General features: G+C 50.7%; 4 protein-coding genes across 4 annotated transcripts; 1 reads left to right on the top strand and 3 right to left on the bottom strand.

Annotated features, from left to right (window-relative positions):
• Window positions 1–20: 20 nt before the first annotated feature.
• LOC100905953 (histone-lysine N-methyltransferase SMYD3) lies at window positions 21–2,860 on the bottom strand. Its single transcript, XM_003738874.3, is given in 10 exon segments — window positions 21–576; window positions 709–875; window positions 983–1,213; window positions 1,303–1,479; window positions 1,697–1,824; window positions 1,918–1,990; window positions 2,278–2,391; window positions 2,525–2,577; window positions 2,648–2,697; window positions 2,751–2,860. Coding segments are annotated over 10 exon segments (1,323 nt in total). The 3' UTR covers window positions 21–356.
• Window positions 2,861–3,528: 668 nt separating this feature from the next.
• On the bottom strand, window positions 3,529–4,672 carry LOC108865139 (spatzle 5 Toll-1 receptor). Its single transcript, XM_018641856.1, has 4 exons — window positions 4,497–4,672; window positions 4,133–4,366; window positions 3,855–4,025; window positions 3,529–3,706 (listed from the first exon to the last, which is right to left on the bottom strand). Exons 1-4 carry the CDS (start codon window positions 4,670–4,672, stop codon window positions 3,529–3,531), a joined length of 759 nt encoding a protein of 252 aa, XP_018497372.1.
• Window positions 4,673–6,166: 1,494 nt separating this feature from the next.
• LOC100905804 (monocarboxylate transporter 11) lies at window positions 6,167–8,654 on the top strand. Its single transcript, XM_029113134.1, has 9 exons — window positions 6,167–6,443; window positions 6,535–6,678; window positions 6,769–6,836; window positions 6,922–7,103; window positions 7,252–7,436; window positions 7,523–7,791; window positions 7,849–8,044; window positions 8,123–8,413; window positions 8,512–8,654. Exons 1-9 carry the CDS (start codon window positions 6,167–6,169, stop codon window positions 8,652–8,654), a joined length of 1,755 nt encoding a protein of 584 aa, XP_028968967.1.
• Window positions 8,655–13,586: 4,932 nt separating this feature from the next.
• Window positions 13,587–17,394, bottom strand: Gart (trifunctional purine biosynthetic protein adenosine-3 Gart). Its single transcript, XM_003738837.2, has 7 exons — window positions 15,947–17,394; window positions 15,656–15,857; window positions 15,397–15,537; window positions 14,992–15,317; window positions 14,648–14,854; window positions 14,081–14,543; window positions 13,587–13,973 (listed from the first exon to the last, which is right to left on the bottom strand). Exons 1-7 carry the CDS (start codon window positions 17,392–17,394, stop codon window positions 13,767–13,769), a joined length of 2,994 nt encoding a protein of 997 aa, XP_003738885.2. The 3' UTR covers window positions 13,587–13,766.
• Between the last annotated feature and the right edge of the window lie 278 nt (window positions 17,395–17,672).

The following is a 17,672-nucleotide window of genomic DNA, read 5'->3' as shown; positions in this document are numbered from 1 at the left end:
GGAAATATCAATGGAAGATCCTAATTCGAACTGGACGTATAGCAAGTTCATACAAAAGGAATTATTTCGAGCCGAGAAAACACGCTCGAGGCAAGGAAATCCCCGCGACCCATGAGTTTTCCGGACTGCCTCGTCCAATGAGGGTTTCAGCGCTGCCCAGAACCCTTACGGAAGCGCCTGCCTTGCTCTGAGCTTCACTCCTGTATTCCTCGTCGTAGTGAATTGTGAGATCAAAATGTAGAAAAGACTCTCCTATCAGAGTTGACTCGACCGACTACGATGTGGGTGACCGAACGACAGAGAGGATTCCCCTGTAATGCTCGTCTTATCCTCTTATCATCTTCCACAGAATTTCCCTACTCCGATTTCGACTCACAATTTCCCTGATGAGCGGAGCGATTAGCTAACGCCTTGCACCGCTCACACAAAGGATGATTTGATCCGTGCGTCATGATGAGTTTTCTCCGGGCTCCTTCGATTGCTGCCTCATACACAGCCTGTCCCTTGCACTTCGATACTTCAGCGACTCGAAGACTCAAGACGCTGAAGCACGGTCTACGATCTCCGTAGGTTTTCCTGAGCCAACATGATATTCATGTAGTACCGATCTCTTCTCGGAGAGCTCGATCTCGATTTCCGACTTCGAGCAGGGGAATCTATCTATATCCCATATCCTATATCTATGTATATATAAAAGGAGTCACTCACGCGTATAGGTCCAAGAGACGTCCCCCGAACTCGTACGCGTCCTCCTCATTGCCCAAACGAACAGCGCATTCGAATGCCACTGCGATCGCATCCAGTTTCCAGAATTTCAGTACGGTTTTACCAGTCTCGCTTTCGTGCTTATCGTCCTCGTCGATGTAGAACTTTGCCTGAAGAAATCCGAGGATCTCATTCGGCGCCGACCGCACGGCTGATAGAGACCGGAGAGCGAATATCAGAGTGACTTTCGAGAGCGTGCCGGTGATTGAATGAATACCTTTTCGAAAATAGCTGCCACCCCGCTGTCGGGCCGTATCTCATCGTCCGAGCAAGCCATCAGGGCACTCCGGAGAGAATCTCTGAGATTCTCCCTTGTGACTGTCATTCTGTTGATTGGATGATCGGCTTGAGAGCACAAGACGCACTGGCAGCGGAAGAAATAGTGCTCTTCCAGGAAGCCAATTCGATCATCGAGCGGTTGGAGGATGTCGGTGTAGCAAATGTGAATCTGCCGAGTCCCAGAAATGAAGTTTCGGCTCGCATAGGATCATATTTATGTATGTGGGAAGCGTGGCGGGAGCCCCTGCGGGCTCTTACCTCTCGAGGATCGGACACAGCCAGATCCCTCATCGCTCTGATGGTCAGCTCACATCCGTTGAAGGTGTAAATGGCATCCGGGAGACATGAGTGATCGTGAATTGAGGGCGCTAGGTAGAGTGCTTCACCGATCGGTTCCAGATAGAAACTCTGCACCGAGAATCTGTTTATCATCATCTGAAATCGCGAATGACATTTCTCGTATCGAGGATCGTATAGAAACCTCCCGTACTGACGATCACGCAATTCCGGTGCAGGGTGGTTGCGGGATTCGAAAAACTTTTGAATCATACGCCGGAGGCGTATTCCCATCACCCGAATATATGCTGGGACGGCATGTGGCTCCAGTCCAGATCTTCTGAGGTTCGGAGAAATTCTAGCGGACGATCGTTACCTTTCCGAAGATTTGGAGGGCGGCATCGAAACTAGGTTTCATGTTGTCAGGGAAAGTGATTTCCAAAAGAGCGTGGTATGCTCTGAAGCGCGTGAACATGACGGGCTCATTTCGGATGTCCTCACGATCTGCGCACAAATGAACAGTTGACTTGAACAAATTTCGGGACGGTTCCGAGCCTGCTTTACCTCGATCGGATTGGGCGGTAAACTCTAACTCACGGTCCAGTAGATCGGAGAACGTCCTTTTCTCCCCAGTGAATAGAAGCTCCTCAAAATCGGAGAATTCTCTTCCCTGTAATACCGAGCTTCAATCACCAGAGCAATATTTTTAAACTTCGCATACGCCCACGGCCTCCGAGCGACCGACTGATGAGCGAATGCTCATGGCTAGCTAGGGTAGATCAACATTGACTACAGTCGCTAAATCATTCTGAGACGTCTCAATCGGGCCAGAATCGAGGACAAGTCTGGGCGTTTAGTGGTTCGGATAAGCGTAGTGAGACGTCCTTCGTGGGATACAGCATTCTGTCCAGTCGTTCCGCTGGAGTGAAACCCTAAAGTGAGGCAAGACTCCCATACCTGGACTTGGTGGAGGAGTTTGCAAAACAACCGGAAGGTTACGTCCGGAGTTTCTGGAATGAAAGCCTTGAGTATAGCACACTCGAAAGACGAATGATACGGAAAATGTCGCTCCTGCAAAAAAGCTCTCTTAAGGCATGGTCCGCCGAAGGGGGCGCTCATTGGATGCAGCCGGGAAAAGGATGAATTACATGAAAATCTGAAAGGACAAGAATCCCTCTGGGGCGAGCGATCCGAGGCAACTCACTTTACAGCGAGGACTGCAATAATTTACAAAAGGGCATCCCGGACAGCGCAGAGCTCTTGGTCGGCTCAACCTGAAAGTTCCGATGCGTCAAGGGCGTCAAGGGGTGCATCATCTCACATGGGCGTCGTGGTCCCTTATCGTGATTCATTAGCGGTGGACAAGTATTCTGCTATCTTATTTCCAAGGGAATATCACCCCCTCTCAGAGGCAGGAAGAATGAACTCACTCATTGAGACACTCGTCGCAGTATCGGCCAGCGAGCCGAGGATGCAGTACAGCGGCGAACGGCATCGATTTCACTATGATGTCGCCACGATGAAAATTATGGAGTCTCATGCCAGTGCCCTCGATCGAAGCTGACACTTCACCCAATGACTTTTCCGATCTGCCAGCCTGTCTGCCGCCGTCGGGCGAGAATCGAGCAACACGATGACTTCTGGGCAAAGGGTTCCTCGGCTACCCGGCCTGGCAAGCGCTCTCTAAAGACCCTGGCGCGGGAAAGGAGGTCGACCGTGTGAAGCTAGAACGAATCTGGAAGAAGTCTCGGAAGAGCTTAGAAGCTTCATTGACGTCAAAGCTGATAAGGTCGTTAATGTGTGCATCGCTTCATCATGAGACCGCTGCTGGCACCAAGATCTACACGAGGAAGGACTTCCCTAATTGAAGCGTGCTGCGAGGTCTACCCGAAGTGCTGGCTGGAAACGGATCGCAGTCTTCTCGGAAATAGATTCTTCTGGTTAAGATGTACAGAATTTAGGAAGTCTTCATCGTTGAGAGGATAATTATATTCGAAGAATCATCAAACAAGTCAATCAAGGGGAATGTTCCATGAAGAACAGTGTATCTCAGCAAAACACGAACATGCATCGTCAAGATCGAGCTGAGGATTTTTTGATTGATATCAGTTTATTCGATGAATTGTGAGTTCTCAAACATACAGAGAGTATATTCAACCGTACTACGTGGAATCAGCAAGCAGGCGCCAGAGCGGTCGATTCCGAAGTTCACGCTGTTCTCACTAATTCACAAACACAGCAAGACGGTACGAAGAAATTCTCCTCGGAAAGACCTCGACCATCCACATCCAAACTCAAAAGCTTTTTCTTCAAGTATTTCTGTTTGCAAACCGATGTGTAGCCGAATGGGAGGCTGATGCTCGAAGAACAGGCTTCATCCATGCTCCTAAAGAGAAAGCGAGTACTTTGTGATCACGATTCTGCACTCAGTGCTGTTCATCGGAGAAGAGCTCCTAGGCACGTTTTTAGTGAGATGAGCTCCAAGATATTCGAGGTGAGTTCAGCTCTCTCTCTTTGGAGCCGGGAGCGTTTACCTGCAGAGCTCAGCTCGGACGATCTGTTTTATTCGAGGATCCCTGTCCTGTGCATTCACGATGTATTTCCACTGGTTTTTGTCGTTGAGAGCGACTTTGGGTGAAATGTAGAGATTACGAGTCTCGCACGCTGGCTCTACGCCGTTCGTATTCCTCTTTCTCCGTTTCAGTCTGAAAAGCCCGAAAACTTTTCAAAGCCACTCGGAGCGGCTGGGCCTGGACCCCCAATGCGATTCAGCAGTATCCTAGATATTTCACGATTCGGATCGTGCGCTCACGTTTTAGAATAGTGCTTCAAGTCCCACCATGGGTTGGGAGATTTTTGAAAAGAGTACTGCGGCTCATCTTGAAGCAAGAGCAGCGTTGCCACAGAATACGTAGGGGTTTCCGGAGGCGGCGGTGCCCAAATTTGAATGTGTGGTTCGTCGAAGTTTTCCCGATCATCGAAAAAAACGGTACTGAAGTTGAAGTATCGGAATCTGGTACCGTGTACCATGTGGATCACCTGCTCCCTGCGGAAGAAGAGGACTCCGATTTTTTTCTAAACCTGAGAGACATTATACATATCTCGACAATGTTCCGATGTCTCCGCAGGCGAGCTTCGTTCATACAATTGAATTTAAAATGCCGTCCAGTACTCACTCGGGATACGTATGCACATTGACGCAAACGGTTTTACCAGTTTCCGGGCAATGCGGTGCGTGAGGAACGTAAACAGATTCGTTTTTTTGGGACAAAGGCTTCACTACAGCATGCCACGGATTGTTCTTGAATATTATCACTGCTGGAAGGAGAGCTCCTCCCGATGCAAACTTCATGTTACAGCATCTCGTGCCGAGCAAGAGCAACAATAGTTTCCAAATACTGGAGAAATTTGCCTGGAAAACGATTGGATTCAGCTCGGTTCCCTCCTGATTGTCGTCGACCACATTCGAGGCGGAGAATAGAGATCTCCGAAGATTTATAGGTCGCGCGGCCCAAATATACCGAACATGGTTAAAGTTCGATCGATTTTCATTCGACCAAGAAATGTTCAATGGGGTGAGGTCGAGAGAAGGACAACGGAAGGGTCATCAGTATTTTATTTTCTTTTAAGAAATCCATGCCATGCGCTGGTTGGTCAGAGTTAATTACAGATCCGTTCGTATTCCTGTGTACTGTTCTCAAAAGCCCTCATTATTTCCGAGACCTTGATTTTCGGCGTGCGGTGGGAAGGGCCGACTAGACCTGCTTCCTGAAGACTGCAGAGGAGAATTAAGCATTCTATGCCTCTCCTCCCTAGGCTCCTGTGCAGCATATGGATCCGACGGATAGCGCAACCGATGTACCAAGAAGCTATTCGTGTCAGTCAAGCTGAGAGCTTCTTTCAATTTTAATTAGTAGAGAATTTCAAAATAAAAAATGTTCTTGAAGGGTTATCAATTCAGATGATGAATTTGCGCTCGATTGCTGCAAACATTTTCGCGAGAATACCCCAGGACGGCCATATCCCAGCTTGATCCAGACATTCCGAACGGTTCACCGTCCCGGTAATAAGATTGAACGTCGATTGTATCAGATGTGCAGAGCTTCGGCTCTCAGATCCCGTCTGATGCGGTGCGCTTCCGATGTCACCCTGCGGTGAACTGTGACCCGGTAGCGAATCCCAGTTGACGGCGTTCCTAAGCAAGCAATTAAAAATCTGTGCTGTGACACCAGACTTCCGTGTCGGTCAATGATAGATGAGGCCGGCAAAAATGCCCGATTCCGAATACCGTTGTGGGCTCCGAGACTCTCTCAGCCAGACCGATGGCTGGGAATGGGCCTCCGTGAGGGGTCTCGGAGGATTTCGCGGCGTTCACAGGTTATCCTCCTTGAAGAGTGCATCGGAGCCGGTTCAAAACAGTCCGCGTGCAAGCTCGAAAGTCACGCTACAGGTCGCAGGCCCATCCCCACCGACCAGAAATTACCGCGGCGAAATGTACTCGCAGAGTGTTTGTGGAGAGAGCGCTCCCCCTCAGGTGGCTGTTCGCATGATCTGAATGTTGAGGACTGTAGTACACCTTGTACCCACTTCTGGGCTTGAATCGAGCTGGTGACTATGAAGTGGCTTGTGGCTCGGCTAACAAGCGGCCAAGCTCGATCTCCCGTAGACACAGCCCTCGCCCGAATATCGATCCTTCCGTAACCTTGGAGGATGCTCTTGAAAAAAGGATGATGAAGGACGCACTTAAGAGCCCAAGAGATGTCTCGACATCGGAATAATAAACAAGAGGTCAAAGCTGAAAGAGATCGAGGAAGACCCCTAGCCTCTCAAGGCGGCTCAGTCGACCATGGCGAAGACGATCGACAGTAAAGCGCGCGGTGCAATCCCATCTAAGCGTTCCTCAGAGATTCCGCGCAAGACTCCTTACGTCCGACGATGCCCAGGTCCGGATTGCTCGTGGAGTTGGGTGATCGCCGTGGCTTGTTCGCTTTCGAATTTCTTCACTCTGGCAATCTTAAGATCTGGGAGTGTGGTCTTCCGAAAAACCCACGAGTATTATGGTGTTTCGAGAACTGACGCCTCGTGGCCCGTTTCGTTAATCATCGCCGTGTGTAACATATCCGGTGAGATGTGACGCTACAACTGTGGAATAGAGATCTACATCACCACGGAACCAGACGCCCCGGCAAGAATTGAGATTGAGCTTTTCTTCAGGCATACTAACGGGATACTGCGTACGCCGGTACGGACCTAGAAGCATCGCCATTCTGGGCTCGTTGATCTCGTGTCTTTCAATAATGGCCTGCTACTTCGCTACGGATATAATCGAGCTCATCTTCTTCTGTGGCATCGGCCACGGTAGGTGCACCCGAGCCCACCTTGACCACATATTTCTTTGTCTCGAGATGAACCGAAGTAGCACCTCCTTTCGGAATTTTTTCCCCCCAGGCTTCGGGATGGGCTTGATTTTTCCTGCGGTGAATTACTGTCTGAATGCGTGGTTCGATAAGAAAAAGGTACCAGATGAAGATTTACCGTGTGCTCGAAAGAGGCAAAGTATTGATTCAGACTTCAAGCAGGAAATCATCCGAACGCTCCTAGGTGACGGCCAGTGGCTTGATTTACACTGGGAATGCCGTGGCATCATTCGTCTTTCCGGCACTTTTTGGTCGTTTGGTTGATCAAGTGGGCTTCCGCGCTTGTCATCTCATTATGGGGGCTATCATGGCTAACAGCGTGGCCTGCGCGTTATTGATACGATCGCCGCCATGGTTCAACGGGAGGTGAGATCAGCTTAGGATTGGCCCTTCCTAAAATTTTGACAATAATTGAGAAATGATTTTAATCTTTGCTTTGAAGCGGGGCCGCGACCCGACCGGCACGATGTGCAAGTGTCGACGAATGTCTTCTCGTGCAATCTGAAAACTACAGGGAGAGATCGGTTTCTCAGTATTCCTGCGAAACTAACGAGCATCGAGGAGGACACGACGAAGAAGCTTTCCAGAGTTTCCGCGAGGCAATGCTACATCACACCGTCGATCGGGTTGAAGAGGAGGGCGAAGACGATAATACGAAGACCGAACGCGCGCGGCACGCTCCGAGTCAGCGAATCCATCGTGAGTTCAGATAGCGCTATCTTCCTCACTCCAATCGGGGAGATCCGAAGTCGATACGGTACTCGATCGATGATCCACTCCTCCAGCTCCTCCGGAGAATGATTCTGGTGTGGAAAGCGTAGGAAGCGTGTCCGTGAAGATCCCGGATGTCCGAAGATCGCGCGGCGAGTCCATGCGCTCGGCTTCCATGACGGCTGTGTTCACCCCTGGCGCCAATAGGAGAATTTCCGTTTCTTCGGGGCTAGCGAGGCAACGACTCCGGAGGAGATCATCCGCTATCTCTACGACATTGTCGATTTTCGGACCTGAAGTGATTGTGGGAGGCCCGGCCGACATGGATTTTGAGGTGGGCGGGGCGGCGAGTGACCCGAGATGCGAGCGATCTCCTACCCCGGTCTCCTACACCAACGAGTGTCCACCTTCATTCCAGGAAGACGTGCGAGAGAGAAACTGTCCTCTATTATACCTCTTGGGCATCAGCTACGTGGTTTTCGTGAATTCGAATTCCTGCTTCCAGACAATAATGCTCGATTATGCCGTTGATGGAGGAGTAGACGAACAGTTGGGTATATATATCTTGTCCGGTTTCGCGGTGATGGATGTCGTGGGTGAGTCGTCAACGAGGATTGAGGCGTTCCTCAAAAGGAGGTCTTGACGCTTGATACATTGTGCTCTCTCTGATCCAGGTCGTCTATCAGTGGGCCTTGTCTCGGATTCCGGGATGCTGTCCCGGCCCACCATACTGAGCATATCGTGTGCCATCTTCGGTCTCTCCATGAACCTACTCCCATTCGTCTCTGGATTCTGGGCTGTGTCGCTGTGCAGCCTCCTGATCGGATTGACGACTGGGACGAGCACGGTTGTCATTGTTGTGCTCGTCGGCGACTACGCCGGAAAAATTTCGGACGTGCCCGTGATGCTAGGGCTAATGTCGTTTATGACAGGGATCACCGGACTCGGGCGACCCGGCGTGATCGGTAAGTCCAGAGCACCTGGAGAACTCTGCAATTCCACAAAGAGAAACGTCATCTCCGAAGACCTATGAGGACCCTTAATGTGTGCTCCTTCCCCCCAGGTTTCTTCCGGGATACTCTCGGCGATTACGATGGACTCCTCTATGTGATGGGAAGTCTCATGCTTTCCATTGGAATTGCTTGGAGCTCGGCGAGTTTGTTTGAAGAAATCCAAGAGCAGTGCTCGCACGAGTCGGAAAAGTAATTTGAGCTAAGATAGAATCGACAGAGGTTGCAGATTTCTTCGCAATGACGCTCATAGAAATAAATAATATCAATCTTTCTGGAATCCTTTCCGAAATGATTTCTTTCAATCGATAGTTGGAAGACAATGTCCGCGTGAGTCGAATCCTATTTTCCGCAGCTTTCAATCTCTCATTCAGTATCGGAAGGCTCCGACAACGTAGCAAAGACCTCGGTAGGTGGGGAAGTCGTTATGCTTCTTTAAACGGAAGCAAAGTTCACGTAACAACGCCTAAAGAGCAATCTGAGCCGGCATCACCAGCCGAGTGCCTTGGTGAAGGAGTGATATCCTTCTCTCGCTCACCGCCTGCTTTCGTTGCGAAGAATGGAATTCTTCTGTAATTTGAGAATTTTTTTCCCTCTCCGGGTCCGCTGTACATAGCTCTTCAGAGACAGAACAATAGACGGGTTGACCATGACTTCTCACCCGTCTTCTCGGAACACACGTCCGCGTTGAACTCATCTCTTCCGATCTACTGCATAACATTGACTAATTTATTGCTTATTAGCCGTGCGCGAATGTCTATCAAAGGAAACAGTTTCTCGGAAGAGGCAGTAAATGTAACGACTTTGACGGGTCGCAATCGAATACCGACTGGTTCAAACAATTGCTCGGAGATGCCTCTAAGCCCTTCGCATGGAAACCCTCCATTTTATGCTTCCGTCTTCACCTTCATAGTACGCTTCGTTGTTTTCCCGTTGTCTTTTTTTTTCAAACTCGTCGAACATCCAAGAACCCCGATTGCCTTGGGGTGACCACCAAGACAGTCAGCATAGGTGCAGTACCCATCATCATTGAAATGCGACTGAATTGCGGTACGAACATCCATTGATTCACTGAAAAACACGAGCTGCCATGCGGAAATCATCTCGGAGTATGATTCTTCCAGAGTCGACCCGGACGCCGCGTTGCTGATGACCGACCGACCGTCCATTAGTTCCGCTGAAACCACCCGAGGAGCTCTCCTGACTCTCGAGGCTGTGACCAATCATCACATCAGTGGTTCGCCGTCGTAGCTTGTGGTTGATTTCCGTCACAGCTAGAGCGAGGCCGGCGATCGGTCCGCGCTTATTCGATTCACCATCGTACACCGAAGTTGGCCGATGGGAAAGAACGGGGAAACGGATAAGAATTATAATTATGATTATACTAATCAAAGTTTTCATTTTTATTCGTTATTCTCCACGATCATCTATCGAATCATTGTATCTCGACTCCCCAGCACGTCGAAGGTGAGCGACGGACAGGAACTTCGGCAAGAGAGTGAGCAGAGCCTCAGCGGAATCAGCTTATGCTCAGCGAAAGTGAAATTCACGGGTACGATCGGATGAACCGAATTATAGCAGCGGGTAGCCGACTCTCTGCGATTTAGTATTCAAGGAAGAGCCTTTCAGACTACGACCCACAGATCGACTGCTATGTTGTAATAGATCGCAGTCTTCAACTGAGCTCCTTGAACGCATTATCCCGATCGGTATCCGATAAGTCGTGTGCCGGCTGTCGGCTCGTCGCCGGCTTTGACAATAGTAGTTACCGTCTTTCCGATTGGATCTGGGCTGCTACATCCTCCCTCGGGGAACTTTCGAAGGGGTCACCGAGAGAAGTGTCGGTACAAAGGAATATAGTGCAGAATTCGCTAATGGCCAATCATGAAGAAACTAGAGTTTTCACAAACCATAGCGTTCGAGCGTCGTAGTCGGCAACTATCGTATCCCTGCAGATTGATCGAGTCCTTGCTTAACTGTAACAGGTCAGTCTCCTCGGTCGCTGCTCATTGCTGAACTTCTCCACCAGTCGCACACTTCACGTATCGATGATGATGAAGATCAAGGAGCGGGCGAGCATGCCGCTGCACGATCTGACACGAGAACGCGCACAGACCGAGAAAAAGACACTTTCGGAATCTGGTCGAAGTGGTAAAACCCACTGATGCTACTTCAGCAGCAGCAGCAGCGGTACTATGTTGAAGCGTACACACGGTAGTTGGATTGCAACCTCCTCGCAAAAATGGTAAGGGACACTGAGTGATGGAGGGGAGCTCGATTTCTCATTCGGCACCGGCAAGCAAACTGAGCCGCAGTGGTCGAGACGGGTCGATCGAGCTGGAAACAAAAAACGGGTGGGGCTTCCACTGTCGTTCCTACCCGCTGCTCGAAAACTCGATGCCCATGTGGGATTTCTGAATCGCATGTTGCCAACTTCTGTATTGAGGTTACCGAAGCGAAGACGGGATAGAGCGGCTGAAGCAGCAGCGGCGGCGGCGAAGTCGACGCTCGGAGACGAACGTTTTTGGACGTCCTTGCTGCCTTCACTCGCTGACGCCAATTGCTGACGGTGATGTTGCCGCTTCTGTTCCAGCCGCTGCTTCTAGCGTACACTTTTTCGATGTATTCTAAGCAGCGTCTGTCTGTCATGAGTCAGAGCCCATGGTAGAAATGATGAGCCTTATTTGACACCGCCCTCACGGAGCTCTGATGGCAAGTCGGTAACGAGCCGAATGATCGGTCAGATTTTCTTGGTAGTCCCGATCCGCGGAGGACCGGCCGGGAATTCCCCGGCTAATTACGCTCGAGGGGATACGAATTCCAGAAGTCGGCTGTATGCCGTGCCCCGCATCCGAACTCTCGAAGAATTGTCCTATCAATGAGAAGCCCGGATCTCTCTGGTCCAGTCAGCTGGTGAATGGAATTCACAGCTCAAGCGGGTGGCGAGAGGTACCCTGAGGGATTGTGACGGAGACTGTCAAAAAAAAGCCCTCTGAAAGATTTTCTCAAGTTGGCGGGAAGGCTTCGATTTCTCTGACCATTCGGGGCAGCTAACGACACTTTGTGTCGTTGTTTCAAAAATTCGCCTGTGGAAGACCTTAACCTTGTTCGACACTTGGCATTCCTGCTCGGTATAAACGCAGCACAGAAAACAAGTCAAATTTCAGTCAAAGCGTCACCCGTTGCTCCGCTGTCAAATAGGCGTCGACGACCTCGGAGCAACCAACCTCGTACGTTTCGGCGTTTCTCGAATGATAAACGCTTCTTGAGTTACATCAGCAGTGGGCTATCAGTCACGCTGACTCTAAGGCAGAAAATCATCGACAGCGCGAGCAACTGTCAGAGTTCCGTAGTCGCTCACGTCGAATCCCGTTTTGACAAGTCAATAACTCCTCGGCCCATCGAAGACTTGCGCGCTCTTCGAAGACGGCTCCGATTGACGGTAAACTCTCGTGTCTCGCATGGCGCACCACGCCGCATCGATCTAGGTACTTTTCCTGGGGCTCTGCACTATATGTAGTCCCACGGCTCTGAATTATTTGGACAGAACGTGTCTGTTAGCCGAGAAGACGCCGAATCAAAATCAAGTCGGATGTACGCTCAAATAAAACACAGGAAATATTCTGTGGACGCTCGAGAGTGCTGCTCAACAGGCCCCACCCGTCGGAATATTTGCGTAACAAGTGTACAACGACGGCCTTCGTGTCTCGCGTTTCGTAACACTCAGTGAGTTCTGTTTCACCAAGAATCAGGAGCCAAGTTATTTGTGTCGCATGCGTGACGTCGCTCTCTCCCCATATCGGTCCACTGGGCTAACTCCACAAAAACACTCAATAAAATTGAGCGAAGATACGTGGAATAGAAGAGCGTGATTTTCTTCAGTAACTTGGGTGCACATTTTCTCCGACTTTCTGTTTTTCCGCCCCTCTTCCCGCGTTCTGAGCCGGATTGAACATCATGGTCTTGAAGAGCCGCTGATAAGCGGTCCTGGGCGAAGCAAGTCGGGACGACCGCTACCTTTCGAGGCAATTTGAGCGTCATCGTGAGAATCTGCGACGGCCCGTACAGATTCGCTCTGACATCCCGATGCAATTCGAAAACATTCCTCTCTCACACGCGATGGGGAGGAAACATGTATAACTCCAAGAGAACCCCGAGTCTTGACTCTCAACCGACTTGTCCGCCCCCACAGTGAATCGGTTTCTATGGGTATGCAGAAGCCATTCCTCGGTGAGCGATGTCATTCCGGGAAGACTTGCAACGAAAATGGATCGTCTCATCTGCGACTTGGGCCGTATATTTCGAAGCGCATAGATCGCTTTATTCAACAACGCATACCGTAATCCGGCCGCCCGTCGCGGCGAACTCGCCGGGGGCATTCAAAGCTGTGCCTGCATGGAATATTTTGAAGACGAGTTTTGCTACGGTATCCAACCCCGAAATCTTCTATTTTCCTCGGGTGCGGACCCGGATAACCTTCGGCATGAATTTCGATCCCGCAAGTGGAGGCTTTTTATTTCCAAGTCGCCAACGTCCCACCGACAAACGCAAGGAGACTGTCGCAGAGGTCAGACGAGTGCTTCCGTCTCCGAGTCTACGGAGCGAAGATTGAACTCGCCCCGAGAGAGTGAATTCGATTATGCTTCATCACATAGGCGACCGAAGGGCCACATCGCGACCCCGTGATCCATGACTCTCGGGAACGAAGAAGATGCTGCTAAGGGCGGAGGGGACGGGAGTTTGCGGGCGAACTGCCCTCCCATTTCGACGAATGCAAGCGCGGACGAAGAATATTGTCTAAGAAAATTTTGAAATACCGCTGATGAGGCCAAGGGAAACTCGCGAAGTCCTCCGGAATCACCCGAATGCCGAGGCTTCAATTTTGGACGAGCAAGAGCTCGGATGGATGGACACTGCGCGAGTTGGGCATTGTTCGCCCGATCGGGAGAGCTTCTTATTTTCATAGTGAATATAATGAAGATGATGAGCATAAATATAATGATTCAATATATTGCTCGCATAACGGAGAGAGCGATACCTATGAATACTGACGTTAGAAAGAGCGACTCCGAACCAGGCCATGCTTCGGCGGGAGGACTACATCTACACAAATGCATACGGGTTTTAACAGGTTCATGAGGATATCTACATTTATTCTGCGGAATTCAAATCGTGTCACTTCAAAAAACGGCATATCTACATGATGATGCATTCCGAAGTTTGCGCATCTGCGGCTCGCGCCATAAATGACGGGTCTCGCTGTCGAGCTCCACCGATCGGAGAACACGCATAGGCGATATACATTAATTCATCTGTCGTTCTTGTATGCGATTTTCCCATCAGGTCGCAGCAGGATTTTGCCTCGTGCTATGAGCTCCATTGCCTCAGGGAAGATACGATGCTCAGCTTTTTTCACGCGTTCGCACAATGTCGAAACTGTGTCGTCGGGCTCGACCGGTACTGGGGCCTGGAGCACGATAGCTCCGGCGTCAACCTCGGGAACGACGAAATGAACCTGGAAACAAGCTCTCCGATACAGTAAACATCCTCTGTAATTTGAGTCGGCTCTGACATATGGCAGGTGCCACATCGGCGAACTTCACTGAATTTCTCTTCTCTTACCGTGCACCCGCTGATCTTGACGCCGCTCTCGATAGCCTGTTTGTGGGCGTTTGCACCTTTGAACGACGGTAAGAGCGCTGGATGAACGTTTATAATTTTACCGTACCACTTCTGAGTGAAATCCGCCGAGAGTATCCTCATGAAGCCTGCCAAGCAAATGTACTCGACTCCGGCCGTTGTCAGAGCTTCATGCACTTTCATGTCGAATTCTAATCGAGACTTGAAGTCTTTGTGCGAGATCACTTTCGTTGGAATTCCAGCCTTGTGAGCTCGGTTGAGACCTTCTACACCATCCACGTTCGACACAACCAACACGATTTCGGCTTCTGACTGACGCTCGACGTTCTTCACGTGATCGATGAGAGCCTGCAAATTCGTGCCCGTGCCGGATATCAGAACGCCAAACTTTTTCTTCGGAGGTTTTGGCTGCGGTGATGAGCGGTTAATTGATTCATTGAAGTTCCTGGAAGCAAATGAGCATCGATTGATAAATAGAAGAAATCGGTGCCACAGGGATACGGACCAGGTCGCCGTGAGGAATCGGAAAATTCTCAGCGAGTCACCTACCGGACATTGACTTGCGGAGATCCCTCTTTTGTGGCCAAAACTTTTCCGACGACTCGTCCTTCGTTTTCACTCTCATCAATAATTGCTTGAACGTGTTCCGGACTAACAATAGCCACCATTCCTAAACCACAGTTGAAGGTTCGGAGCATTTCTTCGTTCGAGATGTTACCCTCCGCTTGGAGCCAGCTGAATACCGGCGGTATATACCTGAGTGAGCGAAAAAAAACTGATGAACTGATGAGAAAGAGCCCGTCTCGCATCCATAATGAATAATGTTTGTATGCCCCTTATGGAGTGGAGGCTCATCTTCTTGCCGGTACTCTCGGCAGCGGATCGGCACTCACCATTCAGCGGCGTCCAAGAATACACCGAACTTCTTCGAAAGAACTCTTGGAATGTTCTCGGTCAGACCTCCTCCGGTAATGTGCGCTAATGCTTTTATTTTCCCGGAACGCACGGCATTCAAAAGCAACTTGATGTAAATTCTCGTTGGTGTGAGGAGAACCTGTCCCAGAGTCTTAGTCTCATCGAACGGGGCCGCATCGCTGTATCGGACGCCAGACCGTTCCACGACCTTGCGAACTAGCGAATAGCCGTTCGAATGTATCCCACTAGACCCGAAGCCCACAACGATGTCACCGTCGGTTATATCACCGTCGCGCGGGAGTATCTGTTGACAACGTCCGCCTTCAGATGAAAACTCGTGACGATTTCAATTCAAATACAGATCGCCTAAGTCTTCCGCTCACCTTATCTCGGTCGACTGCTCCCACCGAGAAGCCTGCGAGATCGTAATCGCCCGGCTCGTACATCCCCGGCATCTCGGCGGTTTCCCCACCAATGAGTGCGCATCTCGACTGTCGGCACCCTTCCGCGATTCCAGCGATGATCTTGGGGAGATAAGATCGAATCGGAATTGCGTTCAACACCACGGCAATTTCTTAGCTCAGGATGTATTCATCGCTTCCCAGAAGGCTCGACACCTCCCCGCTCTACAGTCGCAGTTACCTGTTTGGCGGCGTTGGGGTCGAGATGACCGCACGCGAAGTAGTCCAAGAAGAACAGGGGCTCAGCGCCTTGGACGAGAATATCGTTGACGCACATGGCGACGAGGTCGATTCCGATTGTATCGTGTATATTGCAAGCGTTCGCAACTTTCAGCTTCGTTCCAACACCATCGGTTCCGGACACCAGTATCGGATCTTTGTATCTGAAATCAGGAGTTGACTGGACTCATGTGGGGTGGAATAATTTTCCTTCGGTATTTCGGAGATGATATCGTCTTTCAAATACGCTCACCCCGCTGCCTTGAGATCGAATAATCCACCGAAACCCCCGATGGAACCCATGACTCCGGGACGTTTCGTTGAGTCGGTCAACGACTTGATACTTCGAACGAGCCGATCTCCCGCAGCGATGTCCACACCCGACATCGAATAGGTCAAGGGGTCTTTCGGACACGCGACATTGATTCCGCGATGAGCGATATCCTTCCGGTAGTACTTTCCCTCAAAATTGATCAACTCGGCTCCGAGTTGCGCCAAGTATTTGGCAGTCCGAAGATCGCTGTGTTCGGCCACGCACACCATGACACGACCGCCGGAGGTGAGCAGATCGCCAGCCGTACCTTGCGTTGTTCCGGCGTGGAATGTCTTCACCCCGTGTTCCGCCGCACTGTCCAAGCCCGTGATCCTCTTTCCTTTGGGGTAGGAGCCTGGATATCCTCCGGATACCAGAACGATTCCGCAAGCGTAGGTGTTTACTTTCCAAGTCGGAAGAGCGCTGGGTAGATCACCGTTCACGCAAGCCACGAGGGTGTCGTAAAGATCCGAGGTCATCAGTGGCAGGACAGCTTCCGTCTCTGGGTCTCCGAATCGACAGTTGAATTCGAGTACTTTTGCTTGATTGTCTTTCGTTATCATGAGTCCAGCGAATAAACAGCCAACGAAGGGCGTCCCATCTCTCTTGAGAGCGTCGATAGTTCGCTTGATGATTTGATTTTCGATCTGCGTCATGACTTCTTTGCTGAGCAGTGGGCACGGGCAATAAGCTCCCATGCCTCCTGTGTTCGGTCCTCTGTCCGAGTCTTCGAGTCTCTTGTGGTCCTGAGCGGCGGGCATGCAATGAACGTTCGTCCCGTCGGAGAAGGCGAGAACAGAGACCTCGTTGCCGTCGAGGAGTTCCTCAACAACGATGATATCGCTGGCTTTGGCCATCGACGATCGGATAGAATCTACAGCGGCGATGGCTCCGGCCTTGTCGCTCGCGACAATGACGCCTTTTCCCGCTGCAAGACCTGACGCCTTAACGACCAGAGCGGGGAAATCTGCCGAGGCAATGAAGTCCTTCGCCTTCTTGACATCGGTGAAGTTCTCGTAGCGGGCTGTTGGGATGTTGTTCTTCGCCATAAAGTCCTTCGAGAACGCTTTCGACGCTTCGATCTGGGCCGCAGCCTTCGAACATCCGAAACACCTGATGCCGGAAGACTTGAGTGCGTCCGCGATCCCGTTAGCGAGGGGGTCTTCGGGGCCGACAACGACGAGGTCTATCCTCTCTTTCTTGCAGAAATCGATTACCGCTGCATTGTCGTTGTTATTCAGCGAAACGTTCCGACACTTGTCTTCGAGGGCTGTACCGGCGTTGCCGGGGGCGATGAAAATCTTCGAAACCTTCGCTGATTGCGAGAGTTTCCACGCGAGTGTATGTTCTCGGCCTCCCGACCCGATGAGGAGTACGTTGGCCGGCATCGTGATTGAATCTGTAACTTTGGAGCGAAAAAGTTTCATTTCTATCCTATGCCCAAAGTGGGAGAGCCGGGCTGGGAGCAGCTCGAGCTCAAAACCGACTCCGCTAATAATCCCGTTCGAGATCTTCCCGGGAGCCGAGGACCAGATCCCGTAGAAGGGACGGGATGGTTTCCTCTTCCAGGTAACGAATCAGGGGGCTCAAGACATGAAGATTTCCAGTTGGAACGACTGTCTGCTCCGCCGAACTCGAACATCTCTCGGCTCGACCAGCTATCGTA

This window comes from Galendromus occidentalis, unplaced genomic scaffold (assembly GCF_000255335.2).
Source record: "Galendromus occidentalis unplaced genomic scaffold, Mocc_1.1 scf7180000076336, whole genome shotgun sequence".
Taxonomy (NCBI): domain Eukaryota; kingdom Metazoa; phylum Arthropoda; class Arachnida; order Mesostigmata; family Phytoseiidae; genus Galendromus; species Galendromus occidentalis.
This window is presented reverse-complemented; position numbering and strand designations above follow the sequence as displayed.